A 26,442-nucleotide genomic window follows, 5' to 3' on the forward strand; every position below is an offset into this window, starting at 1 on the left:
GCAGGCGTATCGGCCCTGGCTCATTGGCCACGCCTAGCAGCCCCCGATCATGGCGTCGCCCTGTCTAGACAACGGCTGCTTCTGGAAATGACGACTGCGATTGCGGTGTTTTGTAGAGTAGTGCCGATTGCGTCTGCAATGCCTGCTGTGTACCGTCCTCGTCGACGCCGGGCGTTGGAAGCCTGAGGACAGAGGCAGCCGTGCCGACGTATGCCCAGTCTCGTCGGACGGACCCCTCAGCCGCACCGTCTTCGTCTTGCTCTTGCTCTTGCTCCTGCTCTTGCTTTTGCTTTTGATCGACCAGCAGACACCATCGTGACCTCGCTCGTATGCATGCCTGTTACCCCACAGTCGGCGAGATGCACTCTCTCCATGGCTTGCCCAGAGCCGAACGTAGCCATGCCGTCCTCGCTCTCCATGCGCGGCCAGCCCCCATTCTTCTTTTCTTCTGACAGCACCATATCCACCTTGGCACTGCTCTTCCTCACGCGTCCCGGTATCGGCTCTCGTGGCGGTTGCGCAAAATTTTGTAATCCCCCCATGGCTGCTGTGCTGAGTGCGATGAGGGCCGTAGCGGCTGCGGAAAGCGTCGGCGGGCCCACAACGGACCTCCGACAATCAAACTCCTCCCCCGCCATGGCCAGTGACTTGCACCCATCCACCATTGAAACGCCTTTCTGTCGCCGTAGTGTCGCGGCATTGCCATATACGATTGTGTCGCAGCATATTGCATTGCAGGTGCGCGCATTCCTTGTGCGCCGCATAGTATCAGCCAACGCCTGTTTCCACTACCTACTGCGTCGAGTGCTACGTGAACGCTTCCTTTGAATGCTCATCGCTACATCAAAACCGTCTTAACCAAGCAGCAGACCACCCCTTGTCCACGGGAATCACTGCGCCATTGACCGCAGAGCTAATGTCGGAACCCAACAAGACCAGCACATTTGCTACTTCTTCCGGACTAATAGGGCCACTGGCCATAAGTGAATCCGTCTCACCAACATCTGCCTTGTCGTCTAATTCATACTGCACATTTAGCACTAGTCTGTCGTCGAGTTCTATTGTCAGTGTCAAAAAGATACAGAGGCCGTGGTCATGCGAACCCTGAATTCAACAAGGCTTCTGAGTCGACTTTGCCTCCGATCGAGTGGGCGAGATTAGTTCGTACCTCTAGTCCTTTTGTGAGCTTCAGGCACACGCACCGGGGCATGGGTTCCTCGTAATACCTCCTGGGCAAATAGTATTACACCGTGTTCCCTCTTTACCGCTTACTATCTTATGCTTGGCAGCCGTGTATGCCAGACCAGACACTCCACCACCAAGTCTAGCCCTACTTAAAATATTGGCAATATAACCGCTTTTCTGTTTTTGCATGCTCGGTATCACCGCTGACTCGACTAGGTGGAGCATAGAGTGGAACATTGTCAGTTCCATAGCTTTTGCCTCGATAGGCATTTTAACCTGTCACGATACCGTTGATGTTGATTTTGATGATATCTATGCCCTCGGCGTGATCTTTCACCACTCTGTCATCTAACATAGGGTATATCAAAATCTGCTTCGTTAACGGTGGCAAAAAATCTCGGTCACGGGCAACCAAACTTATTGAGGCAGCCAAAGCTCCACCCGCGCTTTTCCGCCAAACTGCAATTTTGTTGACATCGATACCTAACCTCTTTATTTGTAATTGAAGAAATAAGAGAGCTGTCCAGCAATTCTCTAGTGGTGTTTGGAAGGGAAATTCAAGAGCCCGCCGGTAGTCGACCGCGAGGAAAGGTAGACTAGACTGTGAAACAAAGGGAATGAGGGACGGTATAACTTGGTGCGCGCGCATGGATGTAAATTTCCCTCCGTGGATATGTCAAATAGACGACCTGAAACTAGATGATGGCTCATATTCTCTGCTTGAAAGCTGATAAATGACGATTCCATAACCATCAGTTGCTGGTGTGTCAAGTGGTTTAAGCTCTAGCCCGTCAAGAATAGAGAAGTTAAAGCTGCCGAAAGGTATTTCGTATCGGGCTCTCCTAGTTGTTATATCATGCGCCGGCAAGATCTCTTTAGCCGCTTCCAACGTTGGTCTTGCTAGAGCGTAGCATTATGGGTCGTAGTGTGAGGATATTATAATAAGAGTTTTGAGGATCCAAAGCAGGGTACCTATACTGGTCAATGATTGGAAGGAGGAGCGCTGTTTGTCCACGTAGGAAGCAACATGCTGCAAATATATACTTCTGAGGTCCGAGTTTTCGCATCTAGATACTCAATGGATGTCAGCACATCCAATTCATGTCCACTCTGGTGATGTAACCAGCCGCCTGTACTACTAAGTACTTGGAAATTCTGTTTTGTTTACAGTGCTGAGACTTGATGTAGAAAGAAATTCACTATCAGAGAAAGCCATGTTCTTCTGCAATAGTAGCGTGTAGTGATAAAATACCGTTGTTTTGCTGTCTTGTTAGTGGCTTTTGTCCGGATATTTTGGTCCACTGAGAGACCTCGGGCACATTTTTGTTTCACAACCACGAACCGTTACCCCGCAATATGTTACCCCGCGCAGTTAGTTAGTACTGTACTTAGTGAACTACCCGTATTCATGTGACTTATGAAGCCATATTACCTTAATAACTGTCATCAACACATACTCAAATTTCTCAAGCAGCTGATCCAATTCGAAACTATCCACTCCCAATTCACGCTGAAATCATGGCGACTACCACGATTCCCAAGAAGATGCTAGCATGGCAGAAACACTCTGGAAGTTCTGTACCAGTATGTGCAATAGTTCTTGGGAATATATAGTTATCTTTACCCCACATATGAGATGAAGCTGACAACTACCCAGCATCGGGTTGAAGTCGATGTCCCTCAAGCGCCTGAGGATGGCTTGCTGGTGAGAATTCATGCAGCCGGAGGTAAGTCTCTGATTTTCGTTTTATCTCCACCTGCTAAATACTATTTGCAACCGAAAACTTTGAAACTGAGCAGCAAAACAGTATGCCATAGTGATATCGCTTTGTTAGAGGTGGATCCACAGCCACACAATCATTTGGAAAAGTATACACTGGTAGGCAATTACTTGTTTTTCGTTTTACTATGTAAGGTTTACTGTCACACTGACAAAGTCTGGAAGAATCACGCTAACTCGTTGATGCTCAGGGCCATGAAGGTTGTGGTGAAGTTGTCTCTGTTGGTTCTGCCTCTAGGAAATTTGCACTAGGTGACATAGTCGCCATCTTGTCAATCCCAGGATGTGGAAAGGGCACTTGCCCGGAATGTACCAGGGGTCTTGAAGCACTTTGCCAGACTGGCGAACGCTACGGGATTGGACACGATGGCTCATTCGCCCCGTATGTTGCCGTTCGAGAAAGAGCCGCAGTCAAACTACCTGCTGGGCTGAGTCCCGTACTCGGGGCAGTTGTACCTGACGCTGTCTTGACTGCATATGGCGCCACTGTTGAAAGAGCAAATATTGAGCAATCAGATACTGTGTTGCTATTCGGACTTGGTGGCCTAGGCTTCAATGCGCTACAGATTATACTCGGTATTGGGGCGAGGGTCATTGTAGCAGATAAACGACAGGAAGTAATCGATGAGGCTGTTAAGTTTGGCGTCAAGACCGAAGATGTGGTTCCGCCCGGAACCAATGCCGCTGAATTCGTCACAAAGAACAGGCTAGTCATCGACAAGACCGTGGACTTTGTTGGTGTATCAGATACATTTAAAGCGGCTATTGACTCTGGTGAGTTTGTCTAAGCATTCTTGATTCGAACACTATATCGCTGTGATACATCGAGGCTGACATCAACATGATAGTGAGGATAGGGGGAACTGTGGTCGTGGTTGGTCTTATAAACCCCAATCTGTCATTCGATTCGCGTCCCGCAATAATAAAAGCAATCAACGTTCTTTTTACCTTTGGAGGATCGTACGCAAGTCTCGAGGCTGCTCTGGAACTCGTCGCAAAGGAGATTGTTAAACCACAAGTTGTGACTAGAGGCATGGATGAACTTCCTCAGGCACTAGAAGATCTACATCACGGAAAGGTAAAAAGCAGGGTGGTTCTCGTACCTGAAACAGTTAATTAGTCATTCATCCTACATACTTTAGCGAGAAATGTCGCCAAATAGGAAAATGTTGCAGTTAAATAACCATTTGGTACCGTAAGGGTAGCTTTAGGCGAGTTTAACCGGTCCAATACATTTCCCAATAACTAAGCTAGATGGCTGTCATTCGATTACTATATAGAAACAACATTTAGATAGTTTCAAGCCATCATTGCCCATGTTGAAAAAGTCTCAACATGATCAATCTTACGTGAGCGCTTTCACAGGAATTTCTAGAGCTTTGCAGAAGATATCTAGCCAAATGGGTATTATTTATTGATGCTCTCTGTATTAGAGTTTTTCTGGGATCTCGTGTCGCCTTTTACGCATAGGATAGTGTTTACATGTAAGCTGAAAAAGTCGTATGAAGACAACGAAACAACTGCTAATCGCATCGAGTTTCCTCAATCGTCTTTGCAACACGTTAAACCAGCTCCCAGCCACCCACGTTCCCAGCTTTCAGATCGCTAAGCCATTGAATGAAGCCAGCCAGACCAGCTTCTTCTTCTGTCTCAGGGTGGGGTTTTAATTTTCCGCCATGCATTATTAGCTAGGACATGACGACAGCCTGATTTGTTGCACCTCTTTAAGAAGACTTTCCGCCAGAGTCATTAAGGTTTTTGCAAACTCGATATATCCCTTAGATGCTAGAAATTCTAACGATACGGATTTGAATTATTCGCTGAACATTACGTAAGGCTTCTAATTATTTTACTCGCATCTGTGTCAAGTTAGTCCAAGCAATAGCCAGTTCCGAGAGAAGGGAGACGTTCAAAGTACTATGTGGAGCATAGCGTAATCACAGTATAGCCAGATCTGCCTCTTTGTTCAACGAACACTCGTTACGTACATAGATGATGCTTGGTTAGCAACGAGCCCTGCTGACAACTTGGTGAATTGGATGGCCAGACCATCAGTTGCCGTTCAATATCCGTATAGAAGTGCGCATTGACGTTTCTGGGTAGAACTACTTGGTAGGTTCAACTTCCGTGACTTTTGAAACAGCCTTTGCCCGATATGGATGTTGTGAAGAAAGTTTCCACGGAAAAAGTCAAGTAAGCAGCGCTGTCCTTGACAAAGCTCACATTCGATCTCTGATTTCAGAATTTTCTCCACTTTCTCTCTAAAATTATTGTGCCAGCTTTCCTTTCCGTGACACTCGTTTGTTCGCTCGATGTTCGCCAGACCGACGAGGTGGTGCGAAATCTTGCGCGACGTATGTCTTGCAGGTGAGTTTAGAGACTTAACGGCATGCAGAAGTGAAAAGTTCAAAATGGAACGTAACATCAGAATGGCCTATTTCAGTTACGAGCCCAGAGTCTTATTCATTCCACAAACATCATATGCAACCAAATTTGCAGTTACCAGTAGGTGGAGTTGCACAAGGATGTTCCACTCCCTCGTGAAGCCGCCAGTCATGCGGAGGAAGTGGACGCTGATTGGCCAAGCGCACGGACTCCTCCAAAGTCGAGCTTCCATCGTGAGCTGCTTGTACATTGTCTGTCTCCAGCAAGGCCGACAACGCCCATACGCTCCTTTTCCTTACAAACCCCCTGGAAAAACTTGAGCGCATTCAGCTTCCTCAACCGTATCTCTGGCGGATATTCGACTTGGATATCAGCGCATTCCGACCGCCAGACCACTCGCTTCAGCTCGACGTTTTCAGTAGCGGCTCGACAACGCGATTGCGGATCCTCACGTGGAGCTTTCTTGCGCCGAATAAGGAGAGATCAGGCGACAAACTTCGTCTGGAATCGACAACACGGGAGCAATAGTCTGTTCGCTCGCCCTATATCAGCTTCGGATATCTCTAAACCTCAACTGATCTTCTTTCTTCATAATGGCACTGAACGCCTACCTAAACAGTATGTTCCCTGTTCTTTTGTTCCCAAATCAAGATAGCCTTTGATTTGATGTCTCTCCCTTCATTCTGCGCAGACAAACTGACACTCTATTCCAGAGCGCGTATCCGTCCTCACAGTCGATGGACGCACAATGGTCGGCCTTCTGCACTCCTGCGACGGCAGCATGAACCTCGTCCTCCAAGAAGCCACTGAGCGCATTATTCGACCAGTCGAAGAGGAGATACCCAGCGAAGAAGTTCCCTTGGGTCTTTACATCATCCGCGGCGATAGCGTAGCAGTTGTAGGACGTGTGGATGAGGAGATTGACAGCAAGATTGATTGGAGTAAAGTGCATGGCGAGGTGCTAGGAAGTACGAAACATACGTGATGCGGTTGGCATGGAAAGAGAGAAGGCAGAGATTTAGGGATCCTAGGATAATCGAGGCAAAGAAATGTCCAGTGCGGGAAGGGGAAATGGCACAAGCATGGTTACAACTGCTAAAGTGCGCAAAAGAAGGTTTGGAATCTTTCTGTATTTTGGATTCTATGATGGTATGATACCCACGAGAAATAGCGACAAGGAAAACGCCGAGTATGTCACTTTCTGTTCGGATGTGTGAGCATGCTGTGTAGTGAGCGACATGTTCCCGAGGATATGTATGCTACATGATGGTATCCTTTGACAAACCTTCAACTCCCTTGCCCGTATGCTGACTGCATTGCCCATCACCCACCTCAACTTACTGAATACTCCTCCCCACGCCCTGTCCAATACCCACAATATTCTTATGATCACTTGGATTCGCCGCAGCCTCATACATGACACTAACCGCTTCCTTATTCAACTTCATGTAATCGCCCTTAAACGCCAAATAGCTAATCTGCGTCTCATCCTCGCCACCCCAGTTGTCCTCGAAAAACAGCGCCAGACACCTCGTGGTGCCAAACTTTGCGCGTTTGACTGGAATCTCTTGGACTTCGCTTGTCTGGCTGACTTCAAGCACTTGGGTGGGTTCTTTCTCGCTGGCAGTCTCAAAGTCGAGGGCGTCTTCGTTGATGAAGACTTTGAGGGTTTTGGGACATGAGCCGCTTGGGCTGGTGCGCAGGATGATGCTATGCAGGCGCACTTGGCCCGTGAAGGGGACGGTCATGAGGAGTTGCTCGTCGGCGCTGGATTTGAGCTCTGGTTCTGGGTCTAGACGTTGGGCCCATGTTTTCTGGCAGATGGCGCGGCCGCTGTTGGATTCATCTTCGTTGAGAGTGACTAGCTTGGGGAAGTCGATTTGTTCGTAGAGGATGTTTTGTAGGGCGGGCGTGATGTCATCGCTGTGATCATGGCCATCACCGTGCGAGTGATCGTGGTGTTCGTCGTGGCAGTGCGTATGCGAGTGCGACATGTTTGGATGCGCGTTGGTGGATGTTTGTATGTATGCGGGTCTGGTGTGGATGGTGGGGGCGGGGTAGCTTGGACGAAGCTTTGGTCGCTGGCACAGATGCGACGAAGACTGGGAAGGGAAGATGGACACAGGCAGAGGCACTATTCATATAACCTGGTCTTTCCTATAGATCGCCAAGAGAGGTGTGCGGGGAAAGGAAATAGCAACGCATCTAAGGAAAAGATATCTTCATAAACGTGCCTTGTCGCGAAGGTTCTATGCACGTGGTAAACGCATCCACTAACCTATAGGTTTGTCTTTGAGTAGACACTTGCATATAGTAATGTCGTTAGACCTGTAGTGTCGCCGAATCCTCCATATGATGATGCTCAAAACACCCAAACGCCGCGCTCTAATGCCATGCCTACGTCATCGTATACTTGATCAAGCCAACATGGGTTGCGAAGCCTGCTCAGCAGCCCGTTCTTTCGCCCTCCTTGCCGCCCGGTCCTTTGCCATCTGCGCCTTTTCCTCTGGTGTGAATTGCGGTTGTGCCTCAGGCGCGTCAGGCAGAACCAACTTGGTGCTGTTAACCTCCGCTTCGAGGGCTTCGAGTTCGTCTTCGACCTCATCCTCGTCTTGGTTGGACATTTTGTTCGCAAGCATTTCGCTAATCTCCTGTTGCGCGCGCATCAGTATGGAGGTACTAGGTGAGACAACTGGGCAAGATTACCTCCTGGTACGCCCGAGCCTCTTCGTTCTCCCCAAGAAGCTTCTCGACGTTCTCTATGCCGCCCATTTCTTTGTGGATTTCCTTCAGCACAGCTGTTCCCTGTTGCAACCCGTACAAGATATCTTTCTGCACAAGTGCGAACTCGATATCGCTCGTAAGGACTTCAAGTTGTGCCAGCTGCGAGTCTGTCTTGGATAACAGCGACTCTTGATACTTCTTCCTTCTCAGCGCTAGCTTTGCGCTCTTCGTGTCGCCCTTAGCCAGACACTGCTTTGCGATCTCCTTCTCACGATCGGTAAGGACAGTGATGCGCTTCTGGTACTGTCGCAGCTTGTCCCGCTGGTTCTTCATGTCCAGGATTGCTCTGTCTTATCAGCATCGACTATGACACACCCAAGAGTGACTCACTTGTCCTGGGCAGAGATCTTGTTAGCGCTATTTGAATTACCCATGTTGTCGACGTCTCCATGAGCGTTGGGAGGTGCGCATGCGACCTCGCAGTCGGGTCTCCATGCCTTGGTAGGTGCCGGCAGGTCGCCCGACCATGGGCCGTTAGCGCGATACCATGGCGATTCACTAAGCCTGAAACACGATACGCTAATCCAATCTAGCCCAATACCGTCAGAACACCACAAGATAGAGAAGGAAGCGACTTAGAGCGATTGCTTTGCATACATGAATCCGTGGTAAGGGCATCCCAAAGACTGAGTCTATGGCTGGGTGATTATGCAGAAACATCTATTGGGGTAAGCGCCTATGACTCTATTTCCTTCTACGGTAACGGTGACTAGAGAGGTTTCCTGGGCTCACTCTGCGGCGGAAAGAGGGCTAGCGCCAATGTTTATCGATAGCAACCGTCAACTATTTTATGAGCTTCCAGCGCCTTTTGCCTTCACCCTTGCACATTTATTATTCAACATCGCTTTCACCACGACTGCATACTCAAATTAGTAAGTCACACAGATCTCCTCTTACGACATGGCTCCCACAGGTCGGCCAACTTTAGAAGACCGCTTGGAAGCCGAAGTCCGCAAAGTGGTCGAGAAGTACTTGAGCGACAAAGGAATTTCACCCTCGGAATTACGAACCTCTATAATCTACCAATACATCCAAAGGCAAAACTCCAACCTGAAAAGGCGGTCAAAGAGACAACTCGAAGACTTGATTGATCGTGCGATAGACGCCATCCAGGAAGACGAGTCTAGAGACGACGAAGAAGACAATGTGGAGCTGAGGGGAAACTCTATCATGGAAGAGGCTCGAGATGTTTCAGGTGATTTCATGAACCGTCAAATTGTTGCTGGATGGACAACATCCCTGGCTACTTCCAACGACAAGAGCAGCAAGCGAGAGGGAGAGAGACCGAAAGACGACCGCGACAGCAAAAGGCAGAAACGCACTTCAACCCGAGAGAGCTCAATTAGGATTGCTGGGCCTACCGATGTGAGCCTGCAAGATTTGGGGGGTGTTGACGATGTCAAGGAGCAGCTCAAAGACCATTTGGTCCTGCCCTTGCTGGATCCGCAAGAGTACACCAGTCGGAAGATCCCCATTCCTCGCGGCATCCTCCTTCACGGCCCACCAGGATGCGGCAAAACACTCATCAGCAAAGCATTCGCTGCCGAGCTCGGCGTACCATTCGTCGAAATCCTCGGCCCTTCTATCGTATCTGGCATTTCTGGAGAGTCAGAGAAACAAATCCGCGAACATTTCGACAGGGCCAGAGAGGTTGCGCCATGCCTGCTCTTCATTGATGAGATCGATGTGATCGCGCCGAAACGTGACAATGCGCAGAGCCAAATGGACAAGAGAATAGTAGCTCAACTCCTCATCTCTATGGATAGTCTGGCTATGGAGGGCAATGATGGCAAACCGGTCATTGTGCTAGCAGCGACAAACCGCCCAGACGATCTTGACCCGGCACTTCGACGAGGAGGGCGCTTTGACACGGAAATCAACATGGGTGTGCCAAGCGAATCCGTACGCAAGTCAATTCTCACGGCTCTCACAAGGGAAACGAAGCTATCACCAGATGTTGATCTCCACTTTTTGGCAAAGCGCACCGCTGGCTTTGTTGGTGCAGACTTGAAAGACCTTGTCAGCAAAGCGGGAACTTTCTCAATGGCTCAGTATCGTAGAGCACTCGAACAGCAGACAAGCGCCATGGAAGGCATCATGGATATTGACAACAATGTCCCCCAGAGCGAGGAGGCCACCGTGAACCGATCTATCCGGCTTCTCATTCAACGAGTAAAAGACAAAGAGGCTCCACGTCCCGAAGGCTTCGAACATCCATTCATCGACATGGCGGCCTTCAAAGCTGTTCTACCATCAATCACGCCTTCGTCTAGGCGAGAAGGCTTCGCAACAGTACCAGACATTACATGGAGTGATGTGGGTGCGCTAGAGGGTATTCGAGAAGAGCTCAAGATGGCCATCTGCGCACCAATCGAAGATCCTGAAAGGTTTGCTCGAGTCGGCATTACAGCACCTGCTGGGGTCCTGCTATGGGGTCCACCGGGTTGTGGCAAGACACTCATCGCAAAGGCTGCAGCTGCTGAGTCCAAGGCAAACTTCATCAGCGTCAGAGGACCCGAGCTAACGAATAAGGTGAGTGCACAGACTCGGCGGAATTTTCCTTCGGACGAATCGCTTGACTTTTTTTCTCTCTATTTGCTATATAGCGTATCAGATCAATTATCTCAGAAAAGAATAGCGGGCCACACCTTAACCTGCCGGAGTCGGGTATCAAAAAAATCAACTTTGCAGTCAAAGTACACAGTAAAAGGATTTTGGGTGGACCTCTGCGAGACTCTGTTGGGCGGATACTGTAGCGAATACTCTACTTTTATATTGCATTTTACTGACTTTCTGTGCACAGTATCTCGGAGAATCAGAACGCGCCATCCGGCAACTTTTCGAGCGCGCTCGCTCTTCTGTTCCATGTATCATCTTCTTCGACGAGTTTGATGCAATTACGCCCAAGCGCTCTACAGAGCTCCACGAAGCCTCCGCCCGAGTCGTCAACACACTCCTAACGGAACTCGATGGCCTTGCCGCACGAGATGGTATCTATCTGATCGCTGCGACTAACCGTCCTGAGATGATTGACCAAGCCTTGTTACGTCCAGGCCGCCTAGAGACCCTCCTTTACGTTCCTCCCCCCCAGCCGAGCGAACGTGTCAACATCCTTCGGTCTCTCATTCGTAAGCGCGGAGTCATAAATCCCGATCTGGCTGAGATAGGAAGCCGTGACATGTGCAACAACTTTTCTGGTGCTGATCTGGAGAGTTTGTTGCGAAGAGCAGGTCAGCATGCCTTCAAGCGAGGAGCTGAGTGTGTTGAGGAGCTAGACATGATCGAGGCAGCAAAGTTAGTGCAGCCTAGTGTGAGAGACATCGAGAGATACGAGAGGCTGAGGGAGACATTCGAAAAGCCGTTGTAATGGGTCGGGACATGAAGGGGCATGGTATTCTTTGAGTTGCAGTGGTTTTCACTCATATTATTGGTATTCACTCACATTATTGGTATTCTGTCACATTATGGGTATTCTGTCACAGTATGGGTTTTCGGGCGGAGTATTGATATCGACTTGCCTTATTGGTATCCGCGCGGAGTATTGGTATCGACTCGTCTTATTGGTATCCGCGCGGAGTATTGGTATCGACTCGTCTTATTGGTATCCGCGCGGAGTATTGGTATCGACTCGTCTTATTGGTATCCGCGCGGAGTATTGGTATCGACTCGTCTTATTGGTATCCGCGCGGAGTATTGGTATCGACTTGCCTTATTGGTATCCGCGCGGAGTATTGGTATCGACTCGCCAGTATCGGCATTCTCTCGCAGTATGGGTATGGGTATTCTCTCGCAGTATAGGAGGAACTCCACAATGCCTAGGAATTCGCAAGATCCAGTGTTCGAATCTCTCACCCTCTAAAATTCAAAAGTTACTCTGAGATTTTCGAGACGGCAGTAAAGAGTTTCCAAGTTTTGGTGCCGAAGAAGCTTTCATCCGTCTGTATGTCTCATGGGAAGCTTTGGATAGGACTAAAATTCGAATACACACATACACACTATATGATTGTTGCATTGACTATATAGTGGTTCTATCGCAGTTCGCTGTGCTGCTGCCTTCGCCGTAAACGCGTTTTGGTTATCGTACCCAATAGAGATTTGTCTAATTGGCATATACCCTTGCAGAGGTCCACCCAAATCCTTTTACTGTGTACTTTGACTGCAAAGTCGATTTTTTTAATATCCGACTCTAGCAGGTTAGGTTGTGGCTCGCTATTATATTCTGAGATAACTGATCTGATACGCTATAGTATAGCAAACAGAGAGAGAAAAGTCAAGCGATATGGTGAACAAGGGCATGGTTGTCTTTCCTGTGGATACTTGCACTGTCACGACAAAAGGATTAGGAGGGTGGAGTATAGGAGACACAGATAGGTTCAAAACGTGAAGGATTGCCTGATAATCTACTGTAAATGAGAAGTCCCTATCTTGTACTCCATAAGTCGCATCGTACTGTCAGCACAAGGGTCACCAGCGACCCTGTGAACTGGCACAATAACATGATAGGAAAATCGAGAGACATGAGCTCTACCCAGCCGCATTAAATTCAACCCAGCGTGTATCCCAAACCTGCTTCTTCATAGCCATTATATCCCCGCATACATGTGTATAATCTGTTCTGCTCTTTCTTTACCCAACTCATCCCACCAACATCTAAGCATCCATCTTCGGGAACCCCATACTCACCGCATCATGCACATTTGCAGCCAGCAGAAACTCCCTGATCCAGTTCCTAAACCCCTTTCCAGTCTTCTTCTCCGTTGCAACATCTTTTTGTAGTCCAGCATCACTGCTCCCGCCCGAGCTACGTGAGTCCATCTTCTTCGGCGTCAACCCCCCCGTATCTTCAACAGCCGAAGCCTTGACTTCGTGTGCATGTCGAAACGCCGGATGAACATCCTCCGCACGTCGAGTCAACGGATATCGCATCATCCCCGGACCGCCAACCTCGCACCGCGGAACCCAGAAAAGTAGTCTTGTCTCAAAGACCACGATCCATCAAGCACCTCAATCAGGTATCTTCAAAAATCACTGTTGAAATCTGCGGACACAAGCCCGAGCCAATACCACGACTTGACGAGCAGTGTTTCTCTATACGTGGCGTGATGTTACCCAGACCATGTCAACTTTGGGCAACTATGTCCAAATTGCATGGATCACTGCAGACCACAACTCCGAACCAGTAAGTTTGATTTCCGTTCTAAATCACGTTCCCCTTCCGTTTCAGTGTCAGCCTCGCCACTAGAATGAGTGGTTGTGAACATGGTTTTCCAGCAAGGAAACATACAAATTTAGGTTAGGGCCGTGGAGAACAACAGCTCGCTGAACACAAATTACTAGTTTAGGCAATTCGAGGAGAAAAATATGGATTAAAGGCAAGTTTCGAGCGACACTCGTGTTGCGAAACTGATCATCGCCCGTTGTGTCTTTGCCGTTTTGAGAAACTCGTCTCGAGATGTGGATGCGAGAAGGCGATTGATTGGTCTAACGAAAGATGATGTGTTATGTAATCATAGGAGTGGCGACACAGAGAGTCGGGACAGAGATATCCTCGGAGATGCTTGGAAAACAGCTATTGTACCTGCTTTCCACATACAACAAGCTCATTTGGGTTATTTCCATTAGCACACGTTATATCCGTAGTAATGTTTGAGAATGCCAAGACGGTCTTGGCGTGGAAGCAGTGTAGGAGTGCTTGTGTGAGAGAACCTGAATATGCAAGTCTCTTGGTTGGAAAATCAGAAGTCCGGACAATATTAGAACTCAAAAAAGCAAGGGGGGGGCCGAACTACCCTCCAAAGCTGGGAGCCTGACTGCTGTTCCCCATGACTGTAATCCCGCCCCAATATTCAAATCTCACAGCCAAGGAGTCATTGAAGCGGGCCAAAAAGCCTCGAATATCACAATGCACAACTGTGTAACACACTAGCCATACGATCGCGATCAAAACCCTGGTTCAATTCCCAACAAAGTAATCTTTCGTTCATCCATCGAATACTGTAGACTTCACCTCCGAGCCACTCATGTCGCTTTCCGTACTTCAACCCCCCTACAAAGTTGCGTTACACCATCCTTCCCGTGGTTTCAATCTCCATAACCTTCCTTTTCCAGTAACTCAGCAACGACAAGTGTAGAAAATAGGTTCCATGTCGGCGAAGCAAACCGGTGCAACAAAAGGACCAGAGAGACCATGAGTAAGAAGACACTAACTACTTACGCGACTGCCCGCTTCATAGGATTAGGAATAGGAGGGGAAACGGAGAGGGGGGGGGGGGCGCGGGAGGTGGCGATATGCCGCCATGTGAGTAATGCTTTTGGCCCGGGGGACTGGGTAAAGGAGTCACTAGGCAGGAAAACAATTTACGGAATTAAAAAGAGGGTTTGATGGCAACAAGTGCGGGCGATGAGTAATTCATTACTAGATGGTGGGGAATTTTGGCTGGCGAATCGAGGGCGATGCTAGGATGGAAGGGCCCAAGGACAGTGGAAGGGTGGAGCGGGTACACACGATGTATTTGGTTTGCAGGATCTGGGCGATCACCTTGGGCTAGTATGGAAGAGAGATTTGTGGTGTGATGCATTTTCCTCTTCTTTGCTACGCTAGTAATGGTATTTTGTAACTATCCTAGATCAAGTGCTATGATTTTCAACATGTGAAATTTCTTTGTTTTGGCGAAAAAAAAGGGTTCCTGCTTCAAGCGAGACCGACGCACGGCATCAGAACGCGGTCAAAGTAAAAGGTTTTAATGGAAAAGATCTGCTTGCAGGCAATAGACAATCATGGGCGCATCATATGCCGACCTTCTTGTCAGACAACCTGTCCTTGCTTTCTTAATCCTTGCGTCCATCATTAGCGCAAGGAGCGGGCCCAGCCTTCCGGACCAGTTATGCGGAGTGTGATGTGAGGATTGTCTACCTAGTTACATATAACCGCAGGCGAAAAGAGAAAGAGCTCACGACAGAATTACATGGCCCCAGCATGCCTCAGTCACAGGCTACTTGCACTTCTTTTGCAGTTAGAGCAGAACTCTCTTCAATATCGATATCGACTTTCCATCTCTCGTTCCAGCGTGCCTAGGCCCCTTGGCCCCTCAGCGTTCATGGCACTCTCCGGGTGACCCAGGATAATTGCCTGTCTGGCGCCGTAGACAGCTCCATCGTCGCCGTCGTCAAGCGGAACGGTGAGGTCGCCTTCTCGTTCGCCGCCGCCCTCGCCCTCCCACCTGAGGAACTTTTCAAACGCCGCCGTCCCCCGGACACTGCCCTTTTTGTCGTAAAACTGAATCATGCTGCGCATGGCCTCGATCCAGCGGGCGCACTCCTTGCAGACAACCATGCCTCTGCTGACATAGGTGCGGCGTGTTGGGTCGGCGCATCTCACAGCTGCGAGTTGGTGGTCGGGCAGGGTGGAGTAGTCTAGCTCGACGGTATAGGTGTAGGAGCCGGAGCTGGAAACCGAGGTCCTTGGCGCAGATGCGCCCGACCGCCAGGAGCTGGTCGACGCACTGGTATTCGAGCGCGAGAGCTGGCCGCTCAGCGAAAAGAAACGTCGTGTTGACGAAGTGCGCTTGGGCGGCGCTGTGGCTGGTGGAGAGACTGGTGGAGAGCCCGGCCCGCGGAGGTTGTTCAGCCGCTGGATGGCGTGGTCACATAGTGTCCACGGATGCTCATGTGACTCTCCAATGTGGCCGCAGCCATTGTGCTGGCTGTAGTTGTGGTAACACATTGCTGAGCTTTTCTGGGCCCGGCGTGTTCAACTGTCGCCGATGACGTAATGCGGGTATCCGGTGCGCTTCGCTGTCGCCAGCCAAGGTAGAATCTGCAGGGGTCAATGGCGTTGTTCTGCAGTCGAGTGGCCGGTGTCCAAGTAGAGTAGACTAGCGAGCTTGGAAAATGTAGTGTGTGAAGGGGGTGGTTGTATCCTGCAAATGACCAGTAAATGGCTGCGCCCTCGGGATATTTGAATTCCAAAACGTGCCAGTTGTGACTCTTAAGCTGATCGTTCGCCAACACTCCTATTATGCCCTGGCGCCCTGTTTATCGCCGGGCGGTGAAGCCACACGAGCAAGGATGAAGCTGGTCACGTGCCTTCATCGACGTGGCATAGGGCCAACATCTGGCTGAGTTGATAGACGCCAGTCTTGCCAGAACGTGGAGGCGCCAGCACTCGGCTTATGCATCCCAAAATTAGACATTTGCGCAGCCTGGACGCCGCAATGGGGGTTGCTGTCAAACTGGCCTGGGATTCCTTGTCTTGCGCAGCCCGACAACTGTACTAGGCACGCGCGTCGGTGGTGACAACAGCAAAGAGTGAGTTTGCACTCTTCTTATCTTTGAGACAACAAACCGACCGATTCTGCTTCTGCTGGGTATACACAACTCATTGCGCCTGGTGTTGCAATGCCTTGCCCAATGACATCATACCACTTGGGATCCGGCAAAGGCCCGGCCTGCATTCCTCCCTGACATGGCGGGCTAAGCAACTTTGAGTATCTCAACCGTGTCGAGTTGCAAGAGATAAGGGACCCAGGCAAAAATAGCAGGCACAAAGACAAAGGCAGACGTCATTCAGCATCCCGCAACAATGTCGGGTTTTGAAGCAAATGTCCAGACCATTGATGATGCGGGGATTTGCGGACCCTGTTCGAGACGTTGGCTGTGGTTGGCGCATAATTGCTCAAATGCTCCCCTTCTCGTACTTCTCGTATCAACGATAACCGATCAGTGGCGAAGCCTCTTCCGATTTTCTCCAACACACCGAGGCCATTGGTCTATAGCTGCGAGGTTTGGCCGTAGGGCCAGCAACACGCAAAGATCTCGTACGCTTCCACATCATGATATATCAACCACCCAGCAACCATGTGTTTTCTCTTTGAATGATTCAGAGTACTACACTGGTTGAGCTCTTAAGCTTCTCATTGCGCATGGTGCGTCGCCTTATGGCACAGATGCGCGAGGAAATTTTGGGCTCTACAGTACTCCACCTTGTCACTACCCTTCCCCACCATTTCAGACCCACCTGGTCCCTGCATAAAAACGGCGATGCGCGAAAATTCTAACCAAGACTGTCGATCTAATGTTCGGGACTCGTAGAGCCCTGTTGGTATTCTTTCCTTATGCCTAACACACCATGTGGGTTTCAGGAAAGAGATTTGTAAACTCAATCGCGACATGTATTGGCCAGTCAGATGAGAAGAGTTCCTCGTACCCATAGTAGAAAAGGATCTGAGACTCTGTCTGACAACTGATTGGACCTGTAGGCCTGTTGAGAAGCAACTCGCTGCCACATTTGTCACAAAGGTTAAAATCTTGGCATGGTGAAGAAGACTGTCGTGGCGCCTGTTGATACCAATACCCCGTCTTGACATTGATGCTTGATGGGCAGCTGACATGATGTAGATCTGCGATGCAGTCATCGTACTAGGTCGTCGAGGCGAAGTTTGGGCTGATCAAAGGAAGAGATAGGGTACCGCTGTACTGGAAAATAGCTCACTCTTTAGATCAAAGTCGACAACGGTGACTGGTGCAGAATGCAAAACTTACCAGAAGAAACCCCATGCTATCTTGAAACACCACAGCCATCACGGGATGAACATCGGGTAGCAAAAATTGCCCTTTTGGGCCGATGTAAGCATCGCAATCCGTCCAATGACATACCCATATCGAACCCCATGAGGCGTCATGGCGTGGCTCAGACAACTGACAAAGCTCAACGCAACAGGAGGGGTAAGCACGCACTAGCGATCAAAGCGGTAAATACCCATCAGACTTCACAAGTCGGTTACTAAGTCCATCCAAGAAGATGCACTCGTTTGCGTGCCACAGGTATCCAGATGGCTTTTGAGCTACATGAGGACCTGCGGACTTCCACCCCGCAGCTGATGCCTTCTCTATAGCTCATCTCACACTTCGCCTCCACGAAATGAATCAGGCCTCCAAACCAAAAAAAAATGTGCTCGAGAACTATAAAGAAAGAGTGAAGGGAAGGGCTACAATGGCATTCCATCACATCAACAACCGCCAGTATTGGAGTCCAGCTACTCCAAAGCCATTTTTCCATCTTAATATCGAACCCATCTCTAACCAGCACAAAAACACAAGCCCTATCTCTACATTCACCACCAAACCTCCACCCAAAAAAAATGGCCCTCCCCATCCGCAAAGTCCTCATCCCCACCCACGGTGACCCCTCCGTCGTCACCCTCACAACCACCACGCTCCCCGCCCCCTCTTCATCCGAAGTCCAAGTCAAAATCCTCTACTCCAGCATGGGCGGCGGCGACATCCTCATGCGGCAGGGCATCTACCCCATGCAGCAAAAAGCGCCCCTAACCCCCGGCTACACGCTCATCGGGCGCGTGCACAAAAACGGGTCTCGCGCCAAAAAGTACGCAGAGGGCACGCTGGTCGCGTGTCTGTGTGTGTACGATGGCCAAGCGACGTTTAGCAATCAACCGGAGAAGTATCTCGTGCGAGTGCCCGAAGGAGTCGATTTGCAACAGGCGGTCGCGCTGGTGCTGGATTGGAGCACGGCGTACGGGCTTGCGTATCGTGGTGCGGAGATTGCACCGGGAAAGAGGGTCTTTATACATGGGCTCAGTGGGAGTGTGGGGTTTGCGCTGCTGACGTTTTGTAAGAAGCAGGGCGCGAGTGTCTATGGTACCGCGGCGGCGCACAACCATGCTGCGGTAAGGGAAGCCGGTGCCACGCCCTTTGTTTACACGGATAAAGAGTGGATGGGCGCCATCAAGGCCATGGGCGGCGCGCACGTCGTGTACGATGCGCTGGGGTTTGCGTCGTGGGACGAGAGTTGGAGCATCTTGTCTTCGGACGGGGGCCATCTGGTGGGCTATGGCGGCAATCTCAATTCGCTGAATGGAGATAAGCCGCGGGGGAATAACTTGCAAATTGCAAAGTTGTTGGCCAAGGGCAAGGTGCCGTTTTGCCCGTATAGGACGTCTTTTTTCTACATTAATAGGGATCAGAAGACGTACAAGCCCGAGTTGGAGACGCTGTTTGAGATGCTGGCCAAGGGGGAGATTAATGTGCCGGTTAGGAAGGTGTGGGGGTTAGAGGAGGTGCCGGAGGCGCATCGAGTTTGGGCAAAGGGACCAGGGGTTGGGGCTATTGTGGTCAAGGTCGGGGAGGATGAGATGTAGGTTGGGATAAGTAATGACATACCAATGTAGCCATTGTAAGCAAAGCATTCTATTGTATGAAGTTTATCTATGGTACTGAATTATGGTGAGTTGATTGATACTGAGATAAGTACATTAATAGTAAAAGATCAACAAGTAATTAAAGCAGAGCCTTGAGAGAGAAAAAAAAGCTCATTCCCCGTTTGCCATCATTGAGCAATTACTCATCAGCATGTTCTTCAACAATCCGCCTACGGAGCCTTATTCATCGCAGGCACAAAAGCCTCCTCCTGCTGGGTCCCCAAAATCACCTCTTGGTCGATTGGCTTCTGCACAGTTGGCGGTTCCTGAGGCGCAGGCTGAGCCTCCGGCGGCGTAGGCCTCAATCCACTCGTAAAAATCTCGTCGGCAATCTCAATACCCAACGGCACGCCTCCAATCGGGAACAAGCCCTCACAACCCTCACGCGTACCCTTGGTCGAGTACCTGACATCTTCCACATTCTGGAACACAGTCGCGCCATTGGCATCGACGGCATAGACATCCTTTGTCGTCGTGGGGATGAGGATATCGCGGGCAGCAGCTGCATCGAAACGCCAGTGGACGCCGAGGAAAATTCGCGAGATGGCGTTTTCAAACATGAGTTCCCAGGCTGAGTCAAAGTGCCGCACGACGCGAGTGCGTACGATACCGGGCTGGTCTTCGATTGGGGCAGTGGGATCGTAGGGTTGGCGCAGGTCACGGCTTAGACCGTTTAGCTCCTCAGATACTACCATGTCAATAGCAATGTTGTCTGGCTCGTCGTCGTTCCATGTTCCCACACGGCCGTTGTAGTATCTGCGCACCATTTGGAACACGGCGCCACCAAAAGTCGCGTGGCCAGACGGGTAGGCGGGGAATGGCGGTTTGAATGGGATGTCATTTGTGTTTGTGGCGGGCGCGCCGAGTGTGAGCCAGAAAGGATCTGCGTGGTCTGGACGCCCGTCATCACGGACGCCCGATAGTGGACGCCAGAACTCAAACTCCCATTTTTCCTTCCAGGAGAAGATGCCTGCGTCGGCGCAAGCGACGTTGACAAGGCCAAAGAGGCGCGCAAAATCCGCGTTGTTAACCTCACTGTTTGCAAGGTCGTCTTCTTTCTTGTAAGTGACGGCGATATGGCGTACTAACTGGTTATATAGGCGAGGTGGTGTGCCGATGAGGTTTGAGCCGTCATAAGCCCAGAATATGCCTTGTACTGTCTGGTACGGAGTACGTTTGGTGGAGTTGAGACCAATGGCACCTCCCATGGCAATGGCGACGCGGATTGAGTCATCGTACTCGGCTGACTCGTCCGCAGCAGAACGTAGACCTGGCGGATCGGCAAGGATGTGGTCAGTCTGCGTGGCGAAACGCTTCGCAGTCTTGCCATAAAATGGGGCGTGGTACTGGCGGAACGGTCTCTTAGGCCCATTGGGATTGTTGGGGTCTACTGGGACTAAGACGACAGGGTGGGTAGGTTCGTCATTGAATCTGTAGCGGCCGGGTGTAGGTTGGTAGCCTTCCTGCGATGCACCTGGTGCATGGAAGAGGAGTGCAAAGAACACATCTGCCACAGCCTCACCAAATAAGAAACTGGCTGAAGCCCGGTCGACGCCACCTGGTGCTTCCGCAGCTGATCGGTCAAGAACCAGCCCGAGCTGTGCATAAGCGTAGTCGGAGATGTTGGTAGGCGGCATATCTGGCTTCATATACAACGAGGAGAGCATCTTGAGAGAAGCTCCAGCCACAGCTTGACGAGCATCATCCGCCCCATTGAGGTCGGGGAGACGGTACGCGGCATCCTCAGCATTGGGAGTGAGAAACGTCAGGATGTCAGCCGAAGGGTTGATAGCAAAGTAAGCGTCGTGAATTGCCAAGTGCAACATGCCTAGAGCTCTGGCAGATATGGGTGGTCCGGTCTGAGGACCTCCCACTGTATGTGTTACACGGTTAAGCTCTAATCCGACATGGTTCCAGTAGAGTACATAATTCGTATTGTACTCTTCCGGTTCATCGATCCTGGGGAGTGGAATGGGTGTAATTGGCTCCATTGCAAGCGTGATGGTGTATGAGGTTGTAGTGAACTATTGAGTTGTGATGATTGTGATGCGATTGAAACGCACGAAACCACAGAATATATAGACAATTTTGAGTCTTCTCTTCCTCAAAGGTTCTAGGCAATACCTGTCCTCCCGAATAGCCAACACTATCAGGTGAACTGTTCTCGAGCCACACTGTTACGAATGACTGTCATCTTCATGCCAGGGGCTTAAGGTAGACACGGGACCACAGCCGTGTCCTAGTGTTGTGGTGAACCATTGTCCTTATTCGAACATTGTGCTAAGTTGTAACCAAGACGTGGCTAGAAGGGTCACTTTGGGCTGCTCACACTTGGCGTGAACCACATGTGACAAAAAATTTGCTGCCGACTTGTAGGAGCTGAGGTGGCTGAAGCTGACTCGGGTAAATTTTCGATGGTCAGATCTGACGTATTCCTGAGCCGGTAGGGGGCCGTATGATGGTTCTAGGACTTCGCAGCCAATGCGAGCAATTTTGAGCATTCACATTGGAGGACCTTCATATTGCGAGGCATAAGATGTGAGATGCGACTCTGGTGCCTGCTGATGTTTCATTGGATCGTCTTAGGGCTGAGAGAAGGGCAGAGAGAGCCAGGTCCCCGGGATCCGGTGGTGTAATAATGCGCCATCTCCACAGCCGACATGGGGCATGTGTGACGCGCAAACGACTTCAATTGCGTCCACTGTTACACGAATACCAAGGGTTTGTAACACTCTACCAATCGCACTTGCAGTGCAGTAAGTGTGAGAACGCAAATGAATCTTAGATGGTGCTGAGGCTGAACACCTACATTCTGGACAACCTTGGACCTGCATCTGCGCTGCATGCATGCACGCAGCAAGTAGCGGGATGATCCCCGTTGCCAAAATGCAGGTCACAGGTGGGTCTTAATCCGCCGTCTGCCCCACACGATCAATCTACCCCCACGTGGGAAATGTGCTGCTATGCATCGACTTATTGCGATTTAATAGTAAGCATGTAAGCATGCCGTACTGAGAACAAGGCCAATGACTTTTGCGAAGTGAATTCGTGCTTCCTTTCAATATCCTTGCGCATTTCAGACAACCATGCCGAGACATGAGCCTAGCAAGGAAGTTCAGAGCGAGGGGCGGAGGGTGAGACAAGTTCGCTCCATCAGGAGACGCGGCGTGTGCACCACACAAGTAGGCGGTATGAACGTTACTGGGATGGTGGCGGCTGAGGGACAAGAGGTGAGAGGATAAACCATGTAAACAACAACAACAGGTAATAATGTAGATAGAAAACAGGACAGATTTCATTCAGACAAAGTCATCTGCGTTTACTTTGGCCTTGCTTACGGGTCAAAAATAGGATATATTGAAACACGCCTACCACTGACGTGACTGAAGTTGAGTTTTGACACTCTGATGGCAGCCTGATGATAGGTCCTCGCCTTATTTGGCCTCTTTGAGCAACGCCTCTGCAGTAGCGTCTTTTTGGCTCACACTGCCACTTCTCTCTGCAGGCTTGAGCTTTCCTGAAGGAGGGCCTTCGCCACTGCTCTGGGCGGCATTCTTCAGCCTCTCGGTATCGGCAGGATTGGTGTCCTGCTTCTTCGCGTCCTTTTCATCATCGTCGCTATCGCCAAGACTGAAGGGATCATGCTCATCGGGTTCTGGGTTCGGCGCCACAGATGTCAGAGGCTGCCACTTCTTGCCGCCTGACTTTCCTTGGCTCCCTGGGTTGCTAGGCGATGGGTTGCGGTAGAGAGCGTCGACCTCATCAACAGGACCGCTCTGGGGAGGCGAGACAGGCGTTGGTTTGAAGAGGTCGGGATTAGCATGAGGGCGGCTCGAGGATCGCTGGGGCACTGCTGTGTGTTAGTGATGCCGATGATGTAGAGACACAGTGGCTTACAGTCGTTGTCCCGCAGTTCCAGCTTGGCGAAGTCGTCGCCAATCACCCGGTTGTCAGCGTCGTAACGGTTGTGGTCTGCCGACCTCCGCTGCTCGGCTGACTTGCGGATACCGTGCATCTGATCCGACTGCGAGGGGCCAAAGTTTTGTCGCTGCTGTGGGGGCGCGGTTCGGCCCGTGTATTGGGGGTTGCCGTACCGATCATATTCTTCCATTTCGCCGTCGAGCTTCTTGGTGAAATTGCTGATCCATTTAGTGACTGTCTGCTGCGTCTCCTTGAAGCCTTGTTCAATGTTCTTGCGGATCTCAGGGAGATCGTCTGTAGTTTGTACCGTTAGCCGTCGCAGCGGGTGCATGGGGTGCATACAGGGGCTCACCATCGAAAAAGCTGTACTCGCGCTCAGGCTCGCCCTGTCGCTGGCGGCTCCCCTGCTGTCGTGGCCGTTGGGGGCCAGAGCCACCCTGACTCTCATAGTGCTGGGCGAGTTGCCGCGCAAATATCTCGTCCTGCTCGAGCTGACTGCGGGGCTGGGGGCGCGGTGGCTGTGGTGGAGGCACTTCTTCTGCCTTGAAGTTGGGATCCGACATACCTGACTTGTCAGTACACAGGCCTCTTGGGGGAGCATCGCTAGGCTGTCAACGTACTCAGCAGTGCATTGAAGGCGGGCTCAACTTTGCCTCCACTGGCGACTAGCACGGCCTTGATGACATTGCTGTCGACAGTGGGGAAGGCCTCGATCAGCGTGTTCTGTGCCTGCACCTGGGGGTCGACGGGCCGGGGGGGCTTCTGGGGGGGAATCTCGGTTGCCTCTTCGTTGAAGCGCACGCCAGGTTTGGGCGACTTGGAGGCAGGAGGCGGTGATCCAGTATGCTCGGCAGCTGAAGCAGCGGGAGCATCGTTGTCGTCGTCAAAGTCAAGCTCGCGCGCCGTGGTTGGGCTCTCTGGAGGCTGCAGCAGTTGTATTAGTGGGGGAGAGGCGTCGCAGCATGTCGCTTCCTGCTCACTTTTTCTGTGTTGGCCTTTTCCGACATTGTTGGGCGTGGTAATATTTGGGCAGTCTGGGATGAGCGGTGTGTGAGGGGGACGGGGTGTTGTTGGTACGTTTAGGCAGATCTGTATGTGTGCATAGGTGTATGGGTGTGTATGCACGTATGTTGTTGTATGTCAATGTCCAACGGTGCTGCGTGCTCACGACGGCAGGCTCGACTTTGGGCCAATGCCGTGCATGGGACTGTGGCTTGGTCGGCCTTGCCGCCACTGATGACGTTTCGCGCCAAGTGGGGCTCTCCCCCCGCACCGCACTGCTCTCACCTCCCTGTGTATTCCACTACGCAGTACACACCTATGCAGTATACAGACTTGCACAGCCGCTCGACACTCTCCTCTCTCCAGGATAAAACTTGGGAAGCCGTCTTCAGGGGATGGGACATCATAGCTCCGCATTCCGCGCTAGCTGTCAGGCATCAGTCAGCTTTCCGTTGGTCATGTATTCAAACACATACACCCCCCTCGAATATTTCCATTGAGGTAGCTTCCCCATGGTCCATCCGCGAAGATGAAACCATGACAGCACACGGCGACAAGAATGTGTGCAACAACATTTCGAATGATTGAAATTGTTGCCAGATTCCAAGTCAACTATCCCAGCCATGGGACGGTATCCTTCTGTTCAAATGAGACCTCAATCTTCTTTGTGTTCCAGAAGACGACACAGGAGTCTATTTTGCCGTATCGCAGCATATCTTGGGCTGTTTATATGACTTCAGCCCAATATTGTCGAAGCAGCTTGCTAGACCTATCCAGTATGGGTGCTGCCACGATACTCGATAGAGTTTGCAAGTCTCGTCAGTATAGACACAGCTCAAGCTCGGCAAAGTATAGGGATGGAAGCAGGCGTGCCATTATGATATTAGCGTTGTTGGCGGCTTGCGTGGTCAAGCAAAGAGTACCGCGTTACGGCTAGTGCGCCGGCAGCGAAGAGCCGGGTTTCATGGTGTAAATCTCCGAATATCAAATGTTTAGGTTTCCAGGGACATTGATGACGAGCGTGGGAAGGACCATGCATCGCGCCATGTTGCGCCTGCATAAAATTCTTCTTTAGAGTATTTTAGAGCTGAGGGGTCCAACGCCATCGATGTGAGGACCCTCGAGTACTATATACAGATCGGCGGGGTGAAGCTTTTGCTAGCTCGGACAGAGAAGAGTGGGTGGTTGGCCATGTGGAGTTATCTTACGATAATGTTGGTCAATGGGATGCCACACATTTCTCTGTTGGCTCGCGGATGATAATCAAGGTTCAGGCGGAGCGCCCCGAGTGAGCCATGGGAAGGCTCAAAGAGTACAAGGGCCGATTCAATGAGGTTAGAGCGTGATGGCGGGTACAGCAGGCGACCAACTTGAATAGTGGCAGACGACCGACTCGCCCAGACCTTACTAGAAATTTCACGTGTGATGCACTCGTACGCGATAGTCTCTCACAGTGCTAAAGGCACACAGCACGGCGTAGAGGTTGAATTCTCCCCGGCCCACGATCTGCTGTGGCTAGGGCTGGCACTGGTCATGGAGCTGTGACCAGTCCCCACCCAACGCCTGTCTCCAGTCTTGCCTGCAGGCTTTTTTTCTTCCGTAGATGGCGATGCGCAACAGGGCTTCTCCATCTCGGCTCCACACAAATCACGTACTTGCTGCAAACAGCCTTGGTCCATGTGTCCTAAGTATGCAATACCCGCCAACGGCAAGCATGTCTGCATTCGTATTCTGCCCTACGGACACGAAACAGCAAGGTGACAAGAGAACTCTATGCCGACCAAGAGGCGTCACTGGTTCGGTTAGCGCAGCCATTCTCGTATCTGCGATCTAGAAAGCAGTCGGGGGGATTATAGACGGAGGTTATGCTTAGGGTAGTTCTCCTTGTTCTATAGATTGGCGGGTCTGAGTAACGCGAATTGGCTAAGCAAAATACCATTACTTACAGAAATGGTGCCGACTAACTTTTCTCTTCATCTTGCAGGGCGAGCTCGATGCTGCTGCCAGCCGGCTCCTCCGTGCCCGGACTGAAGCGTGTTTCACGCGCACCCATGTTCCCTGTGGAGGCATTTGCGCGACCTTGCACCTCAGCAACCCTGGGCCCGCGCTAGTCGCCTTGCTCAGTATGCACATTTGCTTCTACTCTATTCACCAGCCTGGAGAAACCTG

General features: G+C 50.8%; 10 protein-coding genes across 10 annotated transcripts; 4 read left to right on the plus strand and 6 right to left on the minus strand.

The window, feature by feature from the left end:
• Positions 1-843: 843 nt before the first annotated feature.
• Positions 844-1,455, minus strand: PSV08DRAFT_243852 (uncharacterized protein; the record flags this gene model as incomplete). The annotated part of the gene is made up of 3 exons (XM_066092307.1): positions 844-1,040; positions 1,169-1,229; positions 1,273-1,455. 3 exons carry the CDS (start codon positions 1,453-1,455, stop codon positions 844-846), a joined length of 441 nt encoding a protein of 146 aa, XP_065949813.1.
• Positions 1,456-2,703: 1,248 nt separating this feature from the next.
• Positions 2,704-4,085, plus strand: PSV08DRAFT_347555 (chaperonin 10-like protein; the record flags this gene model as incomplete). Its single annotated transcript, XM_014228912.1, has 5 exons — positions 2,704-2,769; positions 2,843-2,912; positions 2,994-3,064; positions 3,157-3,739; positions 3,814-4,085. The coding sequence occupies 5 exons, from the start codon at positions 2,704-2,706 to the stop codon at positions 4,083-4,085; spliced, it is 1,062 nt and encodes a 353-aa protein (XP_014084387.1).
• A 1,505-nt stretch (positions 4,086-5,590) lies between these two features.
• On the plus strand, positions 5,591-6,538 carry PSV08DRAFT_267296 (uncharacterized protein). Its single transcript, XM_014228911.2, has 2 exons — positions 5,591-5,968; positions 6,064-6,538. Exons 1-2 carry the CDS (start codon positions 5,944-5,946, stop codon positions 6,333-6,335), a joined length of 297 nt encoding a protein of 98 aa, XP_014084386.1. The 5' UTR covers positions 5,591-5,943; the 3' UTR covers positions 6,336-6,538.
• A 103-nt stretch (positions 6,539-6,641) lies between these two features.
• On the minus strand, positions 6,642-7,353 carry PSV08DRAFT_384402 (PITH domain-containing protein). The gene has a single exon (XM_014228909.2). It carries the CDS (start codon positions 7,342-7,344, stop codon positions 6,688-6,690), a length of 657 nt encoding a protein of 218 aa, XP_014084384.1. The 5' UTR covers positions 7,345-7,353; the 3' UTR covers positions 6,642-6,687.
• Positions 7,354-7,555: 202 nt separating this feature from the next.
• PSV08DRAFT_267309 (Snf7-domain-containing protein) lies at positions 7,556-8,561 on the minus strand. Its single transcript, XM_014228908.2, has 3 exons — positions 8,465-8,561; positions 8,057-8,420; positions 7,556-8,001 (listed from the first exon to the last, which is right to left on the minus strand). Exons 1-3 carry the CDS (start codon positions 8,506-8,508, stop codon positions 7,768-7,770), a joined length of 642 nt encoding a protein of 213 aa, XP_014084383.1. The 5' UTR covers positions 8,509-8,561; the 3' UTR covers positions 7,556-7,767.
• A 473-nt stretch (positions 8,562-9,034) lies between these two features.
• On the plus strand, positions 9,035-11,764 carry PSV08DRAFT_195262 (P-loop containing nucleoside triphosphate hydrolase protein; the record flags this gene model as incomplete). Its single annotated transcript, XM_014228907.2, has 2 exons — positions 9,035-10,666; positions 10,938-11,764. 2 exons carry the CDS (start codon positions 9,035-9,037, stop codon positions 11,499-11,501), a joined length of 2,196 nt encoding a protein of 731 aa, XP_014084382.1. The 3' UTR covers positions 11,502-11,764.
• A 3,055-nt stretch (positions 11,765-14,819) lies between these two features.
• On the minus strand, positions 14,820-15,857 carry PSV08DRAFT_359113 (uncharacterized protein; the record flags this gene model as incomplete). The annotated part of the gene is made up of 1 exon (XM_014228906.1): positions 14,820-15,857. The coding sequence occupies one exon, from the start codon at positions 15,855-15,857 to the stop codon at positions 15,165-15,167; it is 693 nt and encodes a 230-aa protein (XP_014084381.1). The 3' UTR covers positions 14,820-15,164.
• A 2,416-nt stretch (positions 15,858-18,273) lies between these two features.
• Positions 18,274-19,329, plus strand: PSV08DRAFT_407338 (chaperonin 10-like protein; the record flags this gene model as incomplete). The annotated part of the gene is made up of 1 exon (XM_014228905.2): positions 18,274-19,329. One exon carries the CDS (start codon positions 18,274-18,276, stop codon positions 19,288-19,290), a length of 1,017 nt encoding a protein of 338 aa, XP_014084380.1. The 3' UTR covers positions 19,291-19,329.
• PSV08DRAFT_195269 (phosphatidic acid phosphatase type 2/haloperoxidase) lies at positions 19,294-21,385 on the minus strand. The gene has a single exon (XM_014228904.2). The coding sequence runs from the start codon at positions 21,339-21,341 to the stop codon at positions 19,521-19,523; it is 1,821 nt and encodes a 606-aa protein (XP_014084379.1). The 5' UTR covers positions 21,342-21,385; the 3' UTR covers positions 19,294-19,520.
• A 1,238-nt stretch (positions 21,386-22,623) lies between these two features.
• Positions 22,624-24,278, minus strand: PSV08DRAFT_359116 (uncharacterized protein; the record flags this gene model as incomplete). The annotated part of the gene is made up of 5 exons (XM_066092980.1): positions 22,624-23,200; positions 23,248-23,565; positions 23,624-23,836; positions 23,892-24,195; positions 24,252-24,278. The coding sequence occupies 5 exons, from the start codon at positions 24,276-24,278 to the stop codon at positions 22,785-22,787; spliced, it is 1,278 nt and encodes a 425-aa protein (XP_065949814.1). The 3' UTR covers positions 22,624-22,784.
• Between the last annotated feature and the right edge of the window lie 2,164 nt (positions 24,279-26,442).

The sequence above is a fragment of the Bipolaris maydis genome (genome assembly GCF_028858645.1).
Source record: "Bipolaris maydis strain C4 unplaced genomic scaffold PSV08scaffold_2, whole genome shotgun sequence".
NCBI classification, from domain to species: Eukaryota; Fungi; Ascomycota; class Dothideomycetes; order Pleosporales; family Pleosporaceae; genus Bipolaris; species Bipolaris maydis.